This window comes from Cornus florida, unplaced genomic scaffold, assembly GCF_030987335.1.
Source record: "Cornus florida cultivar Cherokee Brave unplaced genomic scaffold, ASM3098733v1 CherokeeBrave_3.0.0_Hap2_Chr05, whole genome shotgun sequence".
NCBI classification, from domain to species: domain Eukaryota; kingdom Viridiplantae; phylum Streptophyta; class Magnoliopsida; order Cornales; family Cornaceae; genus Cornus; species Cornus florida.
In genome coordinates, this window is record NW_026775575.1 from 90,495,651 (window position 1) to 90,519,509 (window position 23,859).

Consider the following 23,859-nt stretch of genomic DNA (forward strand, 5'->3'; position numbering starts at 1 on the left):
TTTTTGAACTAAAGGTACCACTTTTTGGCGTCTAGGTACCATGTTTTCTAAACACTCACTTAGTTAGCTTGGAGTATATTTTGTGTTATTTATGGCCCTAATGGAGTTGTTTATGGATGTAATGTGTAACTTAATTAGCGATGTGAAGTGTAATTCCATTTTCAATTGCAAAAAGAAGTCCCTATTACGAAGGTACCACTTTTTTTTTTCCAAAGGTACCACGTTTTTGAACTGAAGGTACCACCTTTTGACATCCATGTACCATATTTTCTAAACACTCACTTAGCTAGTTTGGAGAATATTTTGTATTATTCATGGCGCTAATGGAGCTGTTTATGGATATAATGTGCAACTTAATTAGCCTTTGAGAGAGTGTGGTATCTCTTTGACAACTATTGAGATTAAATTATTCTTTTGTTCGACACCATGGAACCAAAGAAACAATAGGCCAATTTTCATTCATTCAACTACTTCAAGTTTGGAATGTATATATATATTTTTTTTATAGTACATTCATGTAATAGTCGAAGAAAATTCAATGAGACCCTAGTATAATAAGCCATACAATACTAATTCATGAAAACCCAATGCAAAAGAGCAACTTCATTTCATTCCATCTAAGCTAGATGCCAGTATAATAAGCAATACAATGGTTGCAAAAGCATACCAACCTAATCCACAATCAAAAGTTGCAAAGCTATTCTTCTTTAAAAGTTAAAAAATAGCTAGCACCAACCAACAGATTGCAAAATACCAGCAAAAAAAAATGATACTGTTCAACATTACAAATGTCCCATATCCCACATCGTTTCAAGTACATTTTGGATTCTGAGATCCTCCTATCCCACTTCCTCTAGCTCCCAATTGGGCAAATACAGGTATGTATTTCCTTGTTCTGTGGTAAACTAATTTGTGGCCCTTTTCCTTTGTGTGGTCCTAATGAGAGTCCTCTTGTTTGTGTATTTGATGGACATACTTTCTCTCTGTTTTTGTGTGTAGTTGGAACAAAAGAACCACTTTGTCTCTATAACTATCATATGCAATAAAAATTAAGGTATTAAGGCATTATATAATAATAATAAGAAACAAAAGTAATATAAAAACAAATAATTCGAAACTTTGAATAATAATAATTTTTAAAAGAATCATCAAAATTATAAAAGAATTTATAATTTGCCCAACACCTTGCAGGTGACCTTATTATCCAACTTAGCACTACTACTGTTTAAAACATTCTGAACAATTACATAAGAATTTTGAGTTTACTTAAGAGGTTAAATATTTCCATTAGAGCTCTTGAAAAATGCAATCTATTACGACATCAAATACAAAAAGACAGCACTATCATGTAACACGAAAAAAATAAATAAAAATAAAAATAAAAATAAAAATTTGCCCAATTAATACAACTATGAAAGAATTCACAGATTTGTACCAAATATATATATTTGATATTAAGAAATAAAAGATAACTTCAAAAAATAATAATAATAAAATCACTAATTCCTACCAACAAATGGCCTTTGGAAAACCAGCCTGTCACTGTAGAACATCCTTTCAAAATCATTGCTGCACACAATCAGCCTGTCACTGTAGAACATCCTTTCAAAATTAGAAAGGTGGCTCTTTCATTTATGTTAAAGGGTCCTCTATTTGCAAAATGGAAGTGGAAGTTTGATTTTAGAGGTGGAAGACAAGTAAACCCAATTCTTCTCTCTATCCCTCGCTATCTCAGAACTAGACACCATGCCTCTTCTTCACACCCTCTTCTTCATAGAACCCTTTCATATAATCCCAATTTCCAAACAGGTAATATATACACACACATATATACTACACCTATAATTTTCATTTTAGGTTACAATTGTGTCATATATATATATTTTTTCATTTCTATATTTTCTCTACATTACTCACTCTAATTCCAAATGGGTTTTTGTGATTTAGTATTAGATATGTTGTTTTGTGGTTTTGATAATTATATTTGGTATTATGCCATTAATATTTTTCAAATTAGCTTTTAATTCTAAAAGGGAAATAATAACATGAATTTTGCTTTATATTAGGGCTATTGAGTTTTTTGTTTCCTTGTTGTAGGATATAAATATTCAATTCGCCCAATACATGAACCAACTGTGGAAGTTGTAGCTCCCAAGAAAGAAGATATAGGAGATGTAATTTTCCAGACAACTATAGTTAGCCACTCAATCATTACAGAAACCTCATCTTATTCTATTAAGACTTCGGGATAACCATACTAGGATACTCCATATATACATGTAATTTTTTTTTTTTTTTTGGAAAATAAGTAAGTAAAAAAAAAAAAAAAAAAAAAAAAAAATTTGTACAATATACATGTAATTTTTCACATCCAAATAGATAAATACATTTAAGAACATGCCAGTTTTATAAACATGTGCCAATCCTGTAGCATTCACAGTCGAGAAAATGATAATGGTTGTACTTTTGGTGCTCAAATATATGAAGAGAGAAGTAAAAAATGGAGAGAAAAATAAATGAAACTAATGGCACCAAATAAAAATAAAAAATAAAAAACGAGGCAGGATTCATAAGGTATGCAACCAAAAACCCTAACACTCAAAAACTCCAAAAATCAACCATAATCAATAGAGACCAACCCACTTTCATTCACATTTAACAACAAAAATTGAATCTGTAACAAAAAACAAACACCAAATACACAAAATCATGCACAAATCTTGTGTTCCCTAATCTCATTACACATGCTAGAAAACAGAACAGAGAAACCCAAATTTACCATCTCTTCGACCCTTAAAATGGGATTGTTGAAGGATTGTGTTGTTTCAAGTTCCATTCTTCATGATTGGACCTTCCTCCGTCTTACTGTTGTCCACCAGATTGAAGATTGAGAACTTCGGTGCTCTAGCTCGCCGTCAATGGCTGTTTTCCCGGAAAGTCCCAAACAGCCAGAGAGGGCACACGAATAAGGATTCTGAATGATTAGGCCTCCAATGGCTTAAATTAGATGAGGAAATAAGAAGGGTAATAAGGTAAATGTATTGGAATAGGGAGAAGGGCATTTTAGACAACAAAAATTTTAAACAGTAAAACTTCATGTGCCATGTCACCATTTAGGTCAAACTCATTTTTGTGAAAATATAAGATTTTGACTCCACCAATGTGTAAATATGGGGCCCTAACCCCATTTATATGTTAAAATCCCTTTAAATTAACAAATTTTGACTTAGGACAACCAAAAATAATATATATATTATTGGCAATAAACTTCACACTTGTACATACACTCACTTCCTTTTTGAGAGATCAAGAAAACACCACTAGACCATTTTACATGCAGATACCTTTCCCAAACAAAAAAAAAAAAATCCAATTGTATATCCCCTAGACAAGAATAAGAAGGCTATATAATTAAGTGTTTGCACATTCTGGAGGAAGGCCTTGAGGAAATCGCTTTGTGTCCGCGCAGTAATTATATATCATGTAATTCTTTTGCACCCATTTCAGCCTACCCTGGTTTGTGGAGTCCAACTCTTCTGTTAGCCATGCACTGTTGCTAGACGGAGAATTCGAAGTGCAAGAAGATGCACCAGAAGTCCAGGTGCAAGCATTGGCATTGAAGTTCCTGTATGAAGCTGTGAAGGGTGCTTGAGTCCAGTCAGCCTTCACCAGCCCACCCCTCGTGGCCCAATCGTCCGCGTTCCACAGACTGGAGTATATCCTCATTGGTTGGTTCTTTGGGTATGGAACACCAATTGACTCCGAGTTCTTGAACTCTCTTATGGGTGTTCCGTCCACTGAAAATCTGAATTATGGAGATAAAATCGGAGTTGGAAAAAAAAAAGTCATACATGTATAAATTCAGTAAGCTTTTAGTATGTATATATAACAAGTGTACTTACATAATCCGTTGGGGGTTCCAGAGGATGGAATAGGTGTGGAAATCGGCAGTTGGGTCGAACCAAAGGTAGAATTGCTGCTCTCTGTTGCCCTTGCCTTGGCTGAACACATTGGTGTGAAGAATGTAAGGGTCACCACTCAAGTTCCCCAAGAACTCGAAGTCTATCTCATCATGGGTTGGACCTTGTGATGACAACTGCAATGGTACACACACAAACATGAGGATTAGACATTACTCATAAGAAGTTGTTACAGGGTCTCCGGACCATTTGTCCGGGCCATTTACCATTTGACATGTAAATAATTGTGTGGTGTAAGAAATATTCATTTCTGAAGGGAACTTACGTAGTAGGCGGTGACAGTGCCAGCAGAGTTTCCAGGGACAAGCTTGAGCTGCATATCAATTTTTCCGAATAGATATTCATTCTTGGACTGGAAGCCAGAGCCAGAGGCCTTGTCGAGGGAGAGGGTAAGAAGGTCGCCGTTGTTGAGTATCTTAGCACGGCCATCGCCCCAAGTGAGATCAATGTCTTGGTATAAGTTTGCAGCAGATGCAAATATGAAAAAGCTAAGCATAGCAGATATGATCACCAATAATAACACTGAAGTTGAAGAAGAAAAGGCCATTGGCGTTTGATAATTGGTTTTTAGCATATGAAGACAGTTTGAAGTGAATGTTAATGAGAAGTGTAGTGTTTGGTAAGAAAGAAATGTTTGTGGGATGATGATGAGAACTGCATGTGTGGGTGGTTTATTTATAGGGAGGAACGAAATGGGAAAAAGATGAGTGAGGGAAAGGCACAGGAACGTTCTAACCCATACCAAGTTGTGGGGCTGAGTGGTGGAGAGTTGGGAGTGTGGAGGATTTGAGCTGGACACAGATATGGGTGGGTTCAGAAAAGTGGTTTGTTTAGCTGTAAAAAGTGCATATTCTATGCCTAATAAATGCCAACCCAAACTTTATTTATTCATATGATGCGGTCTTGTGGAGTAAAGTAGATGTGAAGTTTTTTACCAAACGAAGAAAAAAATAAATAAATAAATAAAAATAAAATAAATCATTATCTATCAGCCGCTACAACTCCACCAGACGGGGGTCTGGAGCAACACTGTCATGAATTAAGTATGTTTATAATATGGAACTATTTAATTTGGTATGACGGTGTTGTCTGTCACTCTGACTGATAAAAGGTTACTGTTTAAGTATTTCAATCATGTACTCTTAATATCTGGAATGATCGCTGGGTCCCGGTGATTTTGGTAAGCTGATTCGACCTCCTCGTGGGGTACTCCCTAATCTAGCGGTGGAGTTATTCGATTCTCGGCAGACTGGTTGGAATGTGGATTTGTTTCGATCTTTATTTTCGCCTCCCATTGTCGACGCTATTCTTCAGTGTCCTTTCAGTTTCTTTTCCCCGGAAGATAACTTGGGGTGGACTGGTAAGCCTAATGGTAAGTTTTCGGTGAAGTCAGCATATTATCTAGCTAATCGATTGAGGCCGCAAGCAGAGGTCAACTCCCAGGCTGATGCTTCTCTTGTGTCATGACAACAATTTAGTTGGAGTAGCATATGGAAATGTAAAATTCCTCCAAAATTACAACATTTTTGTGGAAATGTTGTAATCTTGCGTTACCAGTTCACCAACTTCTTAAGGTCCATGGAATGGTTATTGATGTGGTGTGCCCCAGGTGTGGTAATGAGGAGGAATCTATAAAACATATGTTTTTCCTTCGTCCTCATTCTCTGCAGATTTGGAAATTATTGCCTCTACGGTTTGATTTCTTGATGGAATCGCCTTTATCATTTGCAGATTGGTGGCTGAACTTACAGAGACTGTCAATGTCGAAAGATGAGGATCTGGATGTTCTAGGTATGGTGGCCTTCTATTGTTAGGGTATTTGGAAAGCTCAGAATAAGTTTGTTTTTGATGGGATGTTTTTTGCTCCATCTAAGGTGGTTTCGTTGGCTTGTTCTTCCTTTTGGGAGTTTAAGGACGCTTCTACTTCCACAGGTCTTGCTTTGAATTTTGCTTCGGTCAAGTCTTTGTCCGCTTTGCATCCCCCTCCTTCCCCGTCCATTTGGGTGCCTCCAACAGAGGGTATCGTTAAATGTAATGTAGATACTTCTTTTTCATCTGTTGCCCAGGTTGGAGGTAGGGGTGCTGTTTTTAGGGATTCTAGGGGAACTGTTTTACAGGCAGTGGTTTTTTCTCCCTTCCATGTTTCTTCTGCTACTTTGGCTGAAGCTATGTGTCTGCGTAAAGCAGTTCTATAGGCTTTAACTTCATCCTATGTTCAGGTTTGGTTTGAAAGCGATTCATTGTTGATGGTTCAGGCAGTTAATGGCAGTGATTGTGGTCCGGTTGAAATCCAGTCCGTATCATTCGATGTTCGGGTGGCTCTTCGGCGATTCTCCTTTTCTCAACTTAGCCATGTGCTTAGACATGGTAATGGGGTCGCCCATGCTCTTGCCCAGCTTTCACGTCAGCACATTACACATGATACTGCTCTGGTTCATATCCCTACTGATATTCTTGTCCTAGCAGCCAAAGATTGTGGTTTTTATCAGGCTGTTGTTGCTTGTTTGCAAGGGTAAAAAAAAAAAAAAAAAACATGTACTCCTAAAAATCATTTTTTTTATTTTTTATTTCATCATACTTTAATCTTAGTTGTTTTTTTTTTTTTTTTTTTTTGGCCTTTGATGTATTTCTTTAATCTTACTTACTAAGTTACCATATTATCATATATCTATCTCTCCATCTTTTAATAAAAAAATTGATCATAAAGTTGTTTTAAATAACTTATATTGTCATCTTATTTTATTAAGTTACTTATATTGTCATCTTATTTTACTCTTGTCAAATGTACATTCAATATATTTTGATTTTTTTTTTTTTTCCAGAGCTTTTGCTTCTAATGCCTTGCTCTATATTTTTAACTTTGTTGGGTTTCCTTAAAAGCATCTAATAAAATTATGTCATTAACAAACACCACATTTCATCCAACACTATGAACTTAACACTAAAGCCCCGTTTGGCATGCGCTTTGTTTCTGCTGTTTTTATATTTGGGCTACTATAGTGTCGATTATGGTAACAAAAGCATGTTTGGTGTGACCTTATTTTATTTTACACAGTGCTAAAACACTTCGTGAACAATGGCCCAAAACCAAACCACCAAAAAGTTGTTTTTTCTTGTTTTGACAACTGTTCATGGTCCAAAACCATTACTGTTCGTGTTTCTGTTTCCGACATTTCCATAGCAAAACATCGTTCCCAAACGTGCTTCCAATTTTTTTCCAAAACACTCCTACAGCAAAAATACTGTTTCTGTTTTAGCCAAAAATAAAATGCCAAAAACAAAGCACATGCCATACGAGCCTAAGTGGAATCTTATTTTTACAAAACCAAAAATAAAAAACACTAGTTTGTCTGCATGTAAGATATATATATATATTGGTACTATAATGCTTACTCCCGATGTGGGATGGGATAAATTGTGATACTAACTGTAAAGGGTCGGGTGTTTCACTATTCGATCCAAAAATTTAAAGATGTTAGGTGCACCCATCCCATTTGTATAAATTACATTTTCCATTCAAATTCATTGTGGGTGATAAACGCTGAAAAGTGCGCATTTAAACCCCTTAAGCTTAGGTATTCTAAAACCTTTATCTATCTTATTTTTCCGTTTTGTATTGATTTCGTGTTATTTCTATTTTCAGGTACTTATCCCTAAAATAAGCTAACTCAGCCAAATAAGAGCAAAAATGAAGCAATTCTGGGATGAATCAAAGAAATGAGCAAAGTAGAGCAAAAGGAAGGAAATGGTGGAATTTCAGCAACTTCGATCGATCTCAAGAAAAGTTCAATCGATCCAACTTTCATCGATCTCAGCACTTCAAGACAGAACCAGACCATAATTTCATCTGCAGAGATCCCAAAAGTTCGATCGATCCAATATCATTCTCTGATCAATCGAACTTTCTTGTCCTTATCCACATGCCAGATCTTATCCAGCTGTACCACCTTACCAACCACTTTTGTCCTTTTTCCAAAAATATCTTCAAAATATCTCAGATTTGTTTTTATCCAAAAAGGCGCCGCCATTGAGAATCGATCCAGCTTCAATTCGATAGATTGAGGCCTTGTTCGATCAATCTCACCACAGGTTCAATCGATCGAACTTCCCAAATCCCGAGAAAATTCCAAATTCCAGCTCATTAAAAGTTGTCTCATATCCAATCATTAGAGGATTATGGTGTACGAGCCCAGCTCATTTGGGGTGATTTTTGACCTACCTATATAAAGAATATGAGCCACTTTTACACATATACACATACTTAGAGAAGATAATACTTAGTGAGAAAGCAAAAGGGAGGAGGAGGCTAGAGACACCATTGGAGACTCTTCATCAACCAAGGAGCAGATTTCTTCCATGGAGCTTGCCCTTGAGGGTTTGAGGACATCATCAATGAGTGGCTAGACATCCTCTTGGGGCTACAGTTAGCCCTAAGCATGCTTTCTACTTCTTGATTTATGTATTTTTGAGGGGATTTGTATTGTGATATATGTCTTGACACTTTTATATATATAGATCTTGTTTATTCAATGATTTGTATGGTTTAATGCTTCCAATTGATCATTTCATTCTATCCATATGTCTATGCATGCTAGAATAGATGGTCATGTGTTTGTCTCTATTTCTTGTGTTATTGATGCATATCTATGTGTATTAATGCTATAGATCTAGAGATTGTCAAAACATAGTGCTTAATGGCATGTTCTTGTGGTTTATTTGATGGTTCATACTCATTTCTTGATGGATTGTATCTCTCCCTTAGTTTAGTTTGTTTAATTTCATGTCATTAGCTTAATTGTAGTATAGTTGTAATTTAGATGTTAATTGGGAGGATAATCCATGCTTGTTGTTGATGTTCCATACTTATGAAAGCAAGTAACATTTATCTCTAACCTGATGATGTGTTTAGATTGTGAGCCTAAAGGAAGGATTAATGGCTTAATTTGATATGTTGTGCTATCCACCATGTTATTTAGACAATATATGCTTAATTTGTCATCCATGCTTGTTGGAACAACCACACACATACACTTCGTTGCAATACATGTTTTTTCCCTAATTAATCATTCATTAAGGGTGTAGAAAAGTTATACTTAGTGATGATCTCTAAACCCCTAGATCTCTCTCTCTCTTTTATTCTCCTTATTGTATTATTGTTTACTTTAATTTAATTTGCATCTAATGTAATTCAACCAACCAACCACTACTTTGATCACTTGACCATCTAACCCTAATCTTGATTCCTCAACCTAGTACGACCCTCAATCCTTTGAGATGATCTCTTCTCACTCATACTACATAGTATAGGTATTAAGCGGTTTATAAATTTAAACTATGATGCCCACTTGACACTAATTTCCAAACTCAAAGTGTTGTGAATTATTTTGTGCACACACTCGGGAAGTCACCAGTGGGATCGAACCAACCTCTAACATCAATAATCCCCCGGGCCGCCCCCGCCCCCCCCCCCCCCCCCCCCCCCAAAAAAAAAAAAAAAAACTTAGGCCATGCCCATGAGTGATAGGCCCAAAAAAAAATAAGAACTTGAGTCCTTCAATTAAACAAATTCACCCTCTTATTAGCTCATTCAAAATTGGAGCCCTTAAAAACTTGGTGATTAAATTCAAAATTATATATGACCCTTTATTACTTTATGTGTTTAATAGTGTGTATTTCAGTAATTAATTCTAAAATTAAATATAGTCATTTACTAATTTTATGTGTTAATATGTATGTAAGTACTTTGAAATTGAATGTAATCATTTATTATTGGGTTTGAAATTGAATGTAATCCTTTATTATTGGGGTAGATAATATATTTTTGATGAAATTTGAATAAACATAAATTAGTTATGTATTACCTATATAATTGATTTGATATAAAGGGGAAATGCTTAGGTCTAAGTTTGAAGTTGATAAGAACTCTGTTAGGGCAAAATTTTACATTTTTTTTAGAAATTTAAATGTGTTGAAAGTTCTAAACTTGATCCATTTGAAAACTTGAAAATCATTTTGGAGTTCAAATTAAGAGGAATGATAGGTCTTCCAACTTCAATTGCCGACTTATCCTCCGAATACAACGTAGTTAGATCACGTTGGAACTCTTAAAACAAAATCCCGTAAACATCTCTTTCTTTTCAACTCATTCCCAACCAAGTTGTATTCAGAGAATAAGTCAGCAATTGAGGTTGGAAGACCTATCACTTCTCTTAAATTAATGTGTATCATTCTAACTCTTTAGCTCATCTATCCCGTGAGGAGTGAACTAAACATTTGTTAAGAAAATATATATTTTTTACTTTATTATGAGAGATGATAGGTTTTAAATTTGAGAGAAACTATATAGACTGTATTTTGTTTTTTGTGTTTTCAATATTAATATATTTTATGTGAATATTTTTTCATTGTAATAAAAATTTGGCACTCTTATAATTTTTTTATGCATGTGAATAATTGTATATAAAGGATCTCACATTTAAGTTCGCCTAGGACCTTTCAAAATTTTGTCAATCTCAGGGCCGGCCCTAATAATCCCCTTCTCTCTGCCAAGGCAATTCTCACTCTAAAGACTAGGACAGTAGAAGGATAAAGACATAAATGTTCGATGTGATTATAATCTGGGATGAAATAAAATGCACAATTGAAAAAACACACAAGTTGGCCATGAGTGGAGGCAGTTTGAATATTAGGAAATGATTCACGAAAACAATGATTCAATCAAAAAAAAACTCCAAATAAAATTCTTTGTAAACCCATTGTAAATTGTAAATTGTATATATATATTCTTGGCAATGAGACTATTATGAAAAAAAAAAAAACTACTCCTGATGCATTAGACTGAGAATGTTAAATTGGTTATGATTATATATATATATATGTGAAAGACAAATAACAAGTCTCAAGAATATACTTTAATTTCTAAAGGTTTAATTACTTGGGTAAAAAAACATATATGTGGACTATGGAGATTTATTGGAGTTCATTGAGACTTGTCGTTCCAATCAAAGAGAATGACAATCTTAAACGAACTTGGTATGGAGGAACTGAATTAAAATATAAGAATTCCAAGAATGTCTCAAATTAATAATGGAAAATTGTTTAAAGCAAGAAAAAAAATTAAATATCTCATTTGTATTTTTTTCTCGCAATGCAGAACATAAAGTCCTTGTTTATTGTAAATGTAACAAAATGAACACACCAAAAAAAAAAAAGTACAAACACGAAACTAAACTCCAAAAGAGAAGGATTAGAAGTGAGAGAATTCCAAATGTCTGGAAAAGTCTTAGACGCACTCTCCTTCTCCATGCACCTCTTAAGCCCAAGCCACAATTTTAGGGAACTCTACCTCCCATGCTAAGGTTGCCACATGGTCTGGAAGAGTCTTGGCGAGGCTTGAAATTCGTAAAATGCCTTCCGGTTCAGCCAGAAAATCAAAGGATCTCCTCGCTATCCAACATTTCTACAGCACATTATATATAGTATTATATACTATACAGTATACAGTTATATACTTATATGGTCCAAGTTTCCAAACTCCTGCTGAACAATGTTTAGTACAAAATAGATTATGAATAATTGTCCTATAAACAACACATCCCCAAAACAACGCTCATCATGCTCCCTTGTCGTTGGACCATGTTTGGTTCAACCACACTAAAACCTGAAAAGTTTTTATGAAAAATGTGAGCTCAAAGGGCCCAGCGAGAGGCTTGAACAAAAGCTTTGAAAAAAAAAAAAAAAAAAATGACTCTTTTTTAATAATTTATTAAATGTAAAGAAATAATATTAATCATTCCAAAATAAAAAATTGAACTAAGCATCTAAGTTAGCTGTAAAATATAACCAACTAAACATTTACATATTAATTAATTCATATTTCAAGTCTCCCCTTAATATTTCATAATACAATAAGATCACATCCACTTTATCTTTATTGTCGTGTGACTGCTGGCCTAACTTGTTTTTTCTTTGGACTTGCACTCTTAATCGTGAATTAAATCTTTATCGATTTATTTCACTCTAAAAATACCTATTTAACGTCTGACACCCATGCAATTAAGAAACATACACGCAATTAAGAAACATACTCAAATAAAATGTAGGTAATATACGATAATTTTCATAATCAAAATCAATCACAACTCACCACTCAAAATTCACCATAAATCATACAACATAAATTTAATGGTAGAATAAAATTTTAAAAAACCCTTTATAAATCTATTATCCCATCCTATTTATGGGTCAATGACCTTATAATGAATGATCAAAATATATACAAGTGTAAGGCTATTTAATTAGGTTCTATAATATTCTAAAAAATATCTAGAATATTTACCCCTCTTATACAATTCTAAAATTGTTTTTTTTTTTTTTTTTTTTTTTTTTTTTTTTGACACCACAATTTTAAATAATTACCCAAGTTAATACACCTCTATACAAATCTATAGGATTTTAAAATATCATGGAGTATGTATATCACAGTTGTCACGCTTGTGTGGCATCACTTTTATAATCACCTTTATAGGGAAGGTGTTTGGTGTGCCCGGCGCAACGTGTACTGACTCATACGTATTGTGTATGTGCGAACACGTGTTGTGTACACGGTGAACCGTACACCCAACGAACCAATTGACTGGTTCTGCCGCACTACCGTCAAGTTTGAGAGTGTGAAATTTAAGGCGAGAGCCAAAAGTTTTACATTTATAGAAGCCACTACTACCTTTCACTATAAATATAGCTAAGGCGAGTAGGGATCATCCCAAGGGATTGTGAGGGTCGGACAAGGTTGTGGAATCGCTATTAGGGCTAGTAGGTCAAGTGATCAAACAATTAATTGATTGGTTGATTAGAGAGCAACTAAATTGAATTAAGTAATAACAAAAGAATGCAACTAAGAGTAAGTAAGAGAGAGAAGAGTCTTGGGGTTTAGAAATCACCACCAAGCAAGGCATTTCTATACCGTTGACAAGTGACTAATGAGGGCAAATGGTGTGTTGCAATATTGGTGTGTGTGTGTGTTTGGTTGATTCAACAAGCAAGGATGACTAGTTAAGCATGTATTGTCTAAACATCATGTGAAAGGCACAATATATCTAAGCAATGAAGCATGTATTGTCTAAACAACATGTGAAAGGCACAATAGATCAAAACAAGTCATTAATCCTTTCATTAAGCTCACAATCCAAATACAACACAAGGTTAGAGACATATACTACTTGCATTCAAAAGCTTGGATCATCAAACAACAAGCATGGATTGTCCTCTCATTTAACACTACGCTATAACTACACTACATTTACACTACTAGCATGAAAATAAACTAGGGGGAGAGGCACAATCCATCAAGGAATAAGTATAAACCATCAAGAAAATCACAAGAGCATTCTATTAAGCACTATGTTTTGACAATCAGTAAATCTATAGCATCAATACACATAGACATGCATCAATAACACAAAATCTAAAGACAAGCACATGAACATCGATTCTAGCATACATAGATATATGGTTAGAATGAAATGATCAATTGAAAACATTTAACCACATAAATCATTGAACAATCAAGATCTATATATATCAAAGTGTCAAAATATTAATTACAACACTAATCCCTTAATAATACACAAGATTAAGATATAGAAAGCATGTTTGGGCTAACTCTAGCCCCAGGAGGATGTCTAGCCACTCATGGTGATGTTGCTCCAACCCTCAAGGGCTAACTCCATGGAAGAAATCTGTTCCTTGTTGATGAAGAACTCCAATGGTGTCTCTAGCCTTCTCCTCTTTTCTTCTACACTAAGAATAGCCTCTAAAATTGTATCTACCAAATGCTAAAATCTCCCCCCTCAAAAAAGTGCATCATATTCTTTTTATAGGTAGGTCAAGTGACACACCAAATGAGCTAGGGTCGTGCAAAGAATATTCTCTAATGATTGGATAGAGGACGGATTGAACAAGCTGGCTTTTTAACTTTTTCGCACTAGAGGAAGTTCGATCGATTGAACCTTGGACTTGGATCAATCGAATTAACTGAGATCCATCAAACTGAGGCTGGATCAATCCAACTGGTTGAGTTTTTTGGGAAAAGACAAATCCGAGATATTTTGGGAGATATTTTTGGGAAAAGGAAAAAAGTGGTTAGTGGGTGGTACAGCTGTGGATGAGATCAATCGTTTGAATAAGGACAAAAGTGTTCGATCGATCGAAGGGTGGTGTTGGATCAATCGAACTTTGGACTTTTTGCTTTTGGGTCAAGGTTTGGATCTATCTTGAAATGATGAGATCGATCAGTGTTCGATCGATCAAACCTTGAAGTTGGATCGATCGAACTTTGCTGCTTCCCAACTTTGGCTTCATTTGCTTCCTTCTTTCTCCACTTTGCTCCTTTTTTTTGTTTAATCCCAGAATTGCTTCAATTAAGCTTTTATTTGGCTGAGTTAGCTTGTTTTCGGGATGAGTGCCTGAAAATGGAAATAATACGAAATCAATCTAAAACGGTAAAGTAAGATAGATAAAGGTACTAGAATGCTTAAGCTTAAGAGGTTTAAATACACACTTTTCAGCACTCATCACCAATATGTATTCCTTTTTTGGAGGGGGCCTGATACTATACATGGATTGCTACAGGTCATGCTTGCCCCCATTAATTTTTTTTTTTTACATTAATGAATATATTTTATAAAATTTTACAAAATATACTTTTGAAAGTCATTTTTTTCTAAATATGTTAACGGAAGTTAGCTGAATGTGAGTTATTTTGACATTCAATTTTCTCATATATTTTTTAAACAAAAATATCCCCATATATATTTTAATATACCCCACATATATATTTACTCCATTATCAATCTTAGTCGCATATAAAAGGGGGGTTTAGTGCAAAACGCAAATAGAAAAGGGAAGTTTAATGTAGTTCACCCTATTTTTTATTATAGTGGTAGGGAATTAATTTTTAAATATACAATTCAAATATTTTTATAACTTCAAGGCAATGTGGATATCTTGCTTGCGAAAAAAGAAGAAAAAAAAAAAAGGCAATGTGGATAAATTATGAATATTAAAAAAAACAATAAACTAGATTTTGAATTAGGACAATTATTTTACCAAAAATAAAAATGTGAAATTTTTTGTTGGATTATTGGCAAGAAACTTCACACTCCAACACTCAGCTTCCACTTAAAAAAATAAAAGAACGCACCACTAAGGCAACAAAGCCTTTTGATTATTTGAACCCATGCCTTCTTGTATTGGTTACATGGGTTACATGAATAGATTATGGAAAGATCATTTGAACCTCTAATTAATATACGTCTAATTAGTTCATTATGATTCGATCCTAGTTACAATTAAATACAGTACTTGTAATGAATCAATCCCATTCTGAATTAGATAATAAATTATTTACCCTATTACCCATGTAACATTTTACATGGAGATACCTTTCCTAAAAAAAAATAGAATAAAATTACATGGAGACAATTATGCCTGCCTGTGGAGGGAAAAAATCCCCCTTCCAGTAAGAATCGTCCACGTCGTCACACTACAAAATTATTCTAGATACCACAAGGGCCCAATCGGTACCAAGCCCAAATTAGATCAGCCCAGTCTAGAGCAAGCCCAGACAAGGCCTTGGCTCCCACATGGATCGCAGACCCCGGCCACCTGGCCCAACTTCTAAGCCCAGACATCGACAACCCGTAACACCAAGGGTGAACTCCAAGCCCATTAGCTGAATCGTCTGGGTCAGCCCACATTCAACCCAATCTTAGTTAAGGAAAGTCCAGTCCTGCTAGGCCAAAGAATCACAAAAAAGAGCAAGTTCTATACAAGGAAAACTCTGCATAGAAAGAATTATAGAAAGGAAAAGATTATAATTGTAAAGAAAATCATATATGGAATGAATTGGAGGACAAGCCATACGAATCCTACCAAAATTCCACCACTGTATTTCTTATAAATAGAGGCTTAGACCTCCAATAAGATCATCGAGCATTATATACTTATTCTGAGTTTTATTCTTGTTTGTTCTGAGTGAGTTGTATTTTTCTTTTTTATTTATTTTAATAGAGAGAAATTTTGCACCTACACTTTGGCGCCGTCTGTGGGAAACATATAGAAAGATACTCCCACTTTTGTTTCAAATTATTTTTGTTTACACGAACTGGAATGTCGAACGGAGAATCAACGACGGCAGATCAACAAATGGAGTTGATGCAAAAGATGCGAGAAGAGTTCTTGCACCAATTCGAAGCGCTTCGTCAGGCGAATGAAGCCAGCGTAGCCCAGATTGCATTACTTCAACAGCAAAATGACACCCTTCAAATGGCTATGGCTCAGTTGACACCTCAACCACCACCAGTTGATAGGGCTATGCCTCCTCCCAATAAAAACGAGCCTCGGGTTAATGGGGTTCGACCTAATGAAATTCGGCCACCACCAGTTGACGGGGCTGCGCCTCCTCCCAACCAAAACGAACCTTAAGTCAATGGGGGCTCGGCTCAATAAAGTTCGGCCTACCGAAGTTCATCAAGACCAGAAGGCTAGGTCCGAGGCGGTAGCTTCGGACAATCTTCCTCGTCGCACACAGGATGAACAGGCCGAATCCAGCCGTAAACTCACGGTATGGTCTAATGATGTTCTAGATGGTACAGGAGTAAAAGAGGCCTTCGACGAGAAGAGACTCCTGAGAGTTCAAACGCTTGCAGAGATGGCCAGGGAACATAAGAACTCTCTCGTGAAGACTCCATTCACTGATGATGTGTACCTTATTGACAGACCTAAAAAATTCACTATGCCTGCTTTTACCCAGTTTGATGGTACGGGAAATCCTTCTCGGTACTTAGATCACTACGCGCAAATAGATGGCTCTGGACGATCACAATGACCCATGGATGTGCAAAGTTTTCCCTACCAGTTTAACGGGGGCTGCGCTGGAGTGGTTCAAGAATAGGCCACACAAATTTATTCCAGACTACGAAACTCTATACACTATGTTCCTGGCGTAGTATTGCGGTAATAAGAAGCAAAAGAAGAGTATTGCTAGCCTTTTCACTATAAGGCAAAAGAAGGGCGAAACATTACAAGACTTCTTGTCTAGATTTAATATAGAGGCTTCGGTGATAGCAGATTGCCATCCTGCTACCGCAATAGAAACATTCAAACTTGCAATGATTTAGGGAACCAAGTTCCATACTTTCTTAGTTAAGTATTCCCCTCCGGATATGCAGACTCTCAATACTATAACACAGATCTACATCCGGGTTAGGAGAATGTGACCCACCAAGCTCAACATGCCACACTCATCACGATGGAGAACAAACCTCAGGAAAGGTTTTCAAACTCAAAAAGCCAAAGAAGCCAGCACGCATCGGCACCAGCCATTCAAATACCCGAAAAAAAGGCAAAGGACAGAGGAAACGTTCACGCCTCTTCGCACCACCTTGGCTCCATTATTCCAGGAGAATAAAATGAAGTTTACAGCCCCTCAGCCAATAAGGCAACCATTGGAACAGAGAGACAAGACTAAGCACTGCGCTTACCACAGAGATTATCAGCATACGACTAATGATTGCAGATCCCTTAGGCGGTAGGTGGAAAACATGATACTGAGAGGTGAATAGCAAACTACCTTACAACAAAGGAGTACGTGAAGCCTCAGGAGGTCAACCCTCGAAAAGTCGAAGGTAATTAAGTGAAATTCATCCATGCAATACATGGAAGATCGGAGGATGATCAGGAGTTAGAAGAGGTTTATAGATCCCGACTGAGAACAACCCATAAGCTAAGGAGGCTATCCTCAGTAAACGCTATTGCTTTGGGAAGCATCAACATCGAGTTCGGCGATAGAGATCTATCTAGAGTTCAACTTCCCCACAAGGATCCGTTGGTCATCAGTCTCTTGGTGGCGAATTGCATGATTAAGAGGGTTTTGATTGACCCAGGGAGTAGTGCCAACATCATCAAAAAGGTGGTCTTTGAGCAGCTAGAGATCCCATCATCATCAATTCGGCCTACCTCCAGCCCATTGATGGGGTTTGATGGTACAAAAGTAGATCCCTTTGGGGTGATTAACTTATCCATAACCGCGGCAAAGAGGACTCTGAAGGAAAACTTTGTCTTAACAGAGATCCACCCTTCCTATAAACTTATTATAAGAAGAGGTTGGATCCAACGAATGAATGGGGTTCCGTCTACCCTTCACCAGGTGATGTGATGCTTGTCTCCGGACGAGAAAGAGGTTATAGACCTCAGGGGAGATCAAGTAGTTGCCAAAGAGTGCTACATGTTAACACAGAATGAGGCAAAGAAGGTAACGAAACAGTCCTAACCGATCACACCTCCGAGAAGCAAATCCAAATAGCAATTACAGAATCCTCTGCCCAGGTATCTGAGAGCAGAGGATGAGGCCAAAGCGGAAAAGCCTACCAAGGAGTCTCTGAAAGCTGTTGAGGTAATCCTCGGCGATCCTCAGAAAATCACCTACATGGGTTCTTCCCCCACAGCCGAAGAAAAAGAAGCATTAATTAATGTCATTCGACGAAATGCGGATGCATTTGCTTGGGAGCATTCAGACATAGTGGGGATCGATCCTTTAGTCTCATGCCATAGCCTGAAAGTGGATCTGGCGTACAGACCAGTCAAGCAGAAGCACAGAAGGTTCACTCCAAAGCGCAACTAAATTATAACTGAAGAGGTAAGCAAGTTACTTCAAGCAGGCTTCATCCGAGAAGTGTACTACCCACAATGGCTCTCCAACGTGGTGGTAGTTTAGAAGAAGAATGGCAAATGGAGGGTTTACATAGATTTTACCAATCTCAACAAAGCCTGCCCTAAAGACAGCTTCCCATTACCTAAGATTGATCAGATGGTTGATGTCACTACTGGTTTTGAGAGGCTCACGTTTCTTGATGCTTACTCCGGCTACAACCAAATTCCTATGAATCCGGAGGATGAAAAGAAAACTGCTTTCATAACAAAAAAGGGAACCTACTGTTACAGAGTTATGCCCTTCGGGCTCAAGAATGCTGGAGCAACTTACCAGCGCCTCGTTAACAAGATCTTTGATGAGATGTTGCGAAAGACAGTCAAGGCCTATATCGACGATATGGTGGTTAAAAGTGTGAAGAAGGAAGAGCATCCTAGGCACCTCCAAGAGGTCTTTGACACTTTAAGAAAGTATGGCATGAAGCTAAATCCTTCAAAGTGTTCCTTTGCAGTTTCTTCAGAATAGTTCCTCGGCCATATTGTGAACAAAAGAGGAATTGAGGTGAGTCCGGCTCGGGCTCAAGCCCTTATACAAAATCAAGAACCAAAGAACCGCAGGGAAGTACAAGTATTGGCCGGTTGAATCGCAGCTCTCAGTCGATTTATCTCTCGATTGTCTGATAAGTGCAAACCATTCTTTGATGCAATAAGGTTCAAAGACAAAGACATATGGGGACCTCAATAGCAAGCTGTTCTCAATCAACTGAAATGTTACATGGCGAAACCCCCAATTCTGTCAGCTCCGAAGCCTGGTGAGACTCTTATCATGTACTTAGCTCTCCAGCATAGCCATGAATGCAGTATTGATCAGAGAAGAGGGTAAAAGTCAGTATCCCATCTTTTACACCAGAAAGACAATGACAGATGCAGAAACACGGTACAACAAAGCCGAGAAGATCATACTAGCATTGATATATGCAAAAAGAAAACTTCGACACTACTTTGAGTCACACAACATCAAAGTTCTTACCAATTACCCCATGCGAGTCATTCTTTCTAAACTGGATTTATCTGAAAGAATAACTAAATAGGAAATCGAGCTTAGTTCCTTTGACATATCCTACAAACCGAAGGTGCCGCACAAAGGACAAGCACTAGCTGATTTCCTCTTGGAATATGAAGATAAGCCTGAGGAGCCAGGCCCTTCCGAACCACAATGGGAGCTTCAGGTGAATGGTTCCTCAAGCTTGACTAGTGCTGGGGCAGGAGTCATTATCACAACTCTTGAAGGCACCAAGCTGCAACAATTAATCCGGCTGACTTTTCCTGCCACTAACAATGAGGCAGAATATGAGGCCCTGCTCACAGGACTCCGGTTAGCAAACCAGCTTCAGGTGAAATGTCTAAAAGTTTTTAGTGATTCTCAACTTATTGTGAATCAGGTAACAGGCCAGTACCAGCCCAAGGAAGATAGAATGAAAGCCTACAGAGAAGCTGTGGAGAGTGCCTCATGAGGGTTCGACCAGATCGAATTCCATCAGATACCTCATGAAGAGAATTCTGAAGCAAATCAGTTGGCTACAACAACATCTTCTTTAGATGAAGATCTGGGCCGGATTGTCCCAATTGACATCCTGGACGAACCGAGTATAAGCCCTTAGCAGGAGATAATGGTGATCCCAGATATCCCATGTGAACCATGCTGGATGGATCCATTGGAAGCTTACCTTAAGGAGGGGACTCTCCCGAACTAAAAGACCGAGGCGCGGAAAATCAGGCTCACCGCAGCCAAATATGCTATCATCAATAACCAATTATACCGAAAATCATTCTCAGGTCCTTACCTGAAATGTTTAAGCCCACAGAGGCTCTCACAATTTTGCAGCAGATTCATGATGGGGATTGTGGCAATCACTCCAGAGGTAGATCTTTGGCACATAAAGTTCTGACTCAAGGTTATTTCTGGCCTTACTTGGCTCGAAATGCTGAAGAGTATGTTAGAATGTGTGATAAGTGCTAGCAACATAGTCCAATGAAGCATCAACCCGCCAAAGATTTACACGCAATAACGAATCCATGGCCATTCGCTCAGTGGGGGATCGATATGGTCAGTCCTTTGCCCAAAACGGTGGAGAAAAAGGAATATGTGTTGCTAGCCACCGATTACTTCACTAAATGGGTAGAAACCGAAGCCTACTCAAGTGTGACCCATGAACAAGTGAAGAGTTTTCTCTGGAACAACATAATCTGCCGATTTAGGGTACCAAATGTTATTATGATGGACAATGGCCCAAATTTAGATAACCGAAGTACAAAAAAGTTTTTTGCCAAGCATGGGATTAGGCAAAAATTAGCTGCAGTTAGCCATCCTCAGGGGAATAGATAGGTAAAAATAACTAATCGAACCATCTTTAGTTGCTTAAAGAAAAAGTTGGAGAAGCTTAAATCCAAATGGTACGAGAATTTACCTCAAGTACTTTGGCCATATCGAACCACCCCCCGCAGGCCAACGGGAGAAAGTCCTTTTGCCATGGCCTATGGGTCAGAGGCTGTCATACCCACGAAATCAGTAGTTCTGAATCTTCGGACCCATTTGGTACTCAAAGGCAACAATGATCAGCAGCTTGAACACAGCCTCGATCTCTTAGGAAAAAAAAAATGATGCCGTGACAATTAGGTTCGCTTCGTACTAGCAACAATTACAACAAGCGTTAAGTTCAGACGTTTTGTGGAAGGAGATTGGGTGTTAAAACAGGAAACGGCCCATGTAAAAATGTTGCAACCCAATTGGATTGGACCTTACAAAGTCACTGAAGTAGTAGGGAAAGGAGCTTACCGATTGGCAGAAGCTAATGGGCGTCCAATTGCATGTCCATGGAATGCAATACACTTGAAAAGGTACTATCATTAGATGATATAGTTTGTTTACTTTCTATTCACAAATAGCGTATGTCTATTTTTTATCCAAGTATGGCTGCTTCTAGGCCTATATAATAAAAGTTTTTTGAGTTATGCACATCCATGCACTCTTTTAGTAGAGTGGGGTCTTACTTCTTTTCTCGTAATAAGGGGCAATACATGCAACCAAAAGCATGTACCATGCACCCTACTGTACCCTACTGTTGATATTATAACAAAAAAAGGATATCAACACAACGTAAACAAAAAACACAAAGCAAACAAAACAATTAATTTTGGTTTTTTACTGGTACTTACAAGTCTCTTTTTCATAAAAAAAAGCACAAAAGTACAAGTATGTACCCCATTATTGATATTACAAGTTCTTTTTTAATGAACATTTAGACTCTATCTAAATCATGAGCCCAAAGATGTTTTACAGTTTTTTTTATTTTTGGACACAAACCACAAGTAGGTGTGGCTCAGATTGCTCATCTACTATGGTCCCACATCAGGAAAAAATTGTTTCTATACTACCTTTATATAGGGAAATATTAAAGTATTTGGGTGTATTGCAAAGAGGGCCCATTGGTAACAGTAACGGCCCAGCCCAAGTTATGCTCAAAGCCCTAGTACCAACGGGCATTCTTCGCAATAATTTTTGTTCTTTCCAACAAACTAGTTTTGCGGCTCATATATCCTTTGTCCCATATCGAATAGGAATACAAAGGGTATATAGTAAATATAGAGTTGGCAAGCTACATTTGATTGCCACGAAGTAAGTCCAGGAAAGTCTTCCAAAAAAAATGTATGGGGGACTTCCCAGTCACAGTTACTCTCTTTCTTAGCTTCATATCATTTTTGAATCTTCGGCCAGCCTGACGTACTTGATGATTTTCCCAGATCCGGCTCAAAGCCGAGAACACTTCACTTCTGACCCCAAGAGTCTAGCTCAGAAAAGTTCCTCTCCGGCTCATAGCCAAGGAGCATTTCGCTTCAAACCCTAAAAGTCCAGCTCAGAAAAGTTCCTCTCCAGCTCACCGCCGAGGAGCACTTCGCTTCGGACCTCAAGAGTCCAGCTCAGAAAAATTCCTCTGTGGCTCACAACAGAGGCGGACCCCAAGAGTCTAGCTAAAAAAAATTCCTCTGCGGCTCACAGGCGAGGAGCACTTCGCTTCAGACCCCAAGAGTCCAGCTTAGAAAAGTTCCTCTGCGGCTCACAGCAGAGGAGCACTTCGCTTCGGACCCCAAGAGTCCAGCTCAGAAAAGTTCCTCTGCGGCTCACAGCAAAGGAGCACTTCGCTTCAAACCCCAAAAGTCCAGCTCAAAAAAGTTCCTCTCTGGCTCACAGCCGAGGAGCACTTCGCTTCGCACCCCAAGAGTCCAGCTCAGGATGGTTCTTCTCCGACTCACAGCCGAGGAGCACTTCGCTTCGGACCCCAAGAGTCCAGCTCAAAAAAGTTCATCTGCGGCTCACAGCAGAGGAACACTTCACTTCGAACCCTAAGAGTCCAGCTCATAATAGTTCTTCTCTGGCTCATAGCTGAGGAACATAACTCCTCGGACCCTAAGTGTCCGACATAATATAATTCTTCTCAAGTTGATTGCCAAAGAACACAACACTCGGACCTCGGGACTCCGGTGCAGTACAGCTCCTCCCGAGCTCATAACCGAGAAGCATATTGCTTCGGACGTTAGGAATCCAGCATAATACAACTCTTTTCAGGCTCTTGGCCAACTAGTATTTCACCTCGGATGATTCAAGTTCAAGGTTGAGCCAAAAAGTGCCACTTCAAATGATTTAAGTCCGAAGCTGCGCCAGCAAGGTATAAGACCAAGCGGGGGCAAAAGTTCTCTATGGCGACACACCCACAGATCCTTACTTAATTGGCTAATGATGCATAACCCGTGGAAAATTCCATCCCACATCAAAATAATACAAGGAAAACAAGTATTGATATATTTATTCTTTATAAATCAATGGCAAGAAGGGTTCCCTTGACGGTTAGAATGTTCGATGAAGAAGCCTTCCCTAAGTAATAACTAAACAGTCAAAGGGATTCCCTTCTTATCATCTGTCCTATTTTTGGCTTTGGACCACAAAAGATCCAAAGCTTTTAGGCAATAAGCCTTCCTCGTTGAAGCGAGGAGCATATTATCACAATATAATTGTATAAAAACCAGAGGCATTCATAAACATGAAGAAGACTTCAGAATAAATGTAGTCATTGCATTGCAAAAATTATGGTTTCTACATTTGTTTTTTCAAAACAAG

General features: G+C 37.7%; 2 protein-coding genes across 2 annotated transcripts in view; one reads left to right on the forward strand and one right to left on the reverse strand.

Moving 5' to 3' along the window:
- Window positions 1-3,219: 3,219 nt before the first annotated feature.
- Window positions 3,220-4,645, reverse strand: LOC132307568 (xyloglucan endotransglucosylase protein 7-like). Its single transcript, XM_059805367.1, has 3 exons — window positions 4,246-4,645; window positions 3,903-4,096; window positions 3,220-3,805 (listed from the first exon to the last, which is right to left on the reverse strand). Exons 1-3 carry the CDS (start codon window positions 4,552-4,554, stop codon window positions 3,412-3,414), a joined length of 897 nt encoding a protein of 298 aa, XP_059661350.1. The 5' UTR covers window positions 4,555-4,645; the 3' UTR covers window positions 3,220-3,411.
- Window positions 4,646-7,218: 2,573 nt separating this feature from the next.
- LOC132307567 (glycolate oxidase 1) overlaps window positions 7,219-23,859 on the forward strand; it is a 96,582-nt gene continuing 79,941 nt past the window's right edge. The window contains exon 1 of the mRNA XM_059805366.1: window positions 7,219-7,224. The gene's annotated coding sequence lies outside the window, so the exon portion shown is untranslated. The remainder of the gene's footprint in view (window positions 7,225-23,859) is intronic.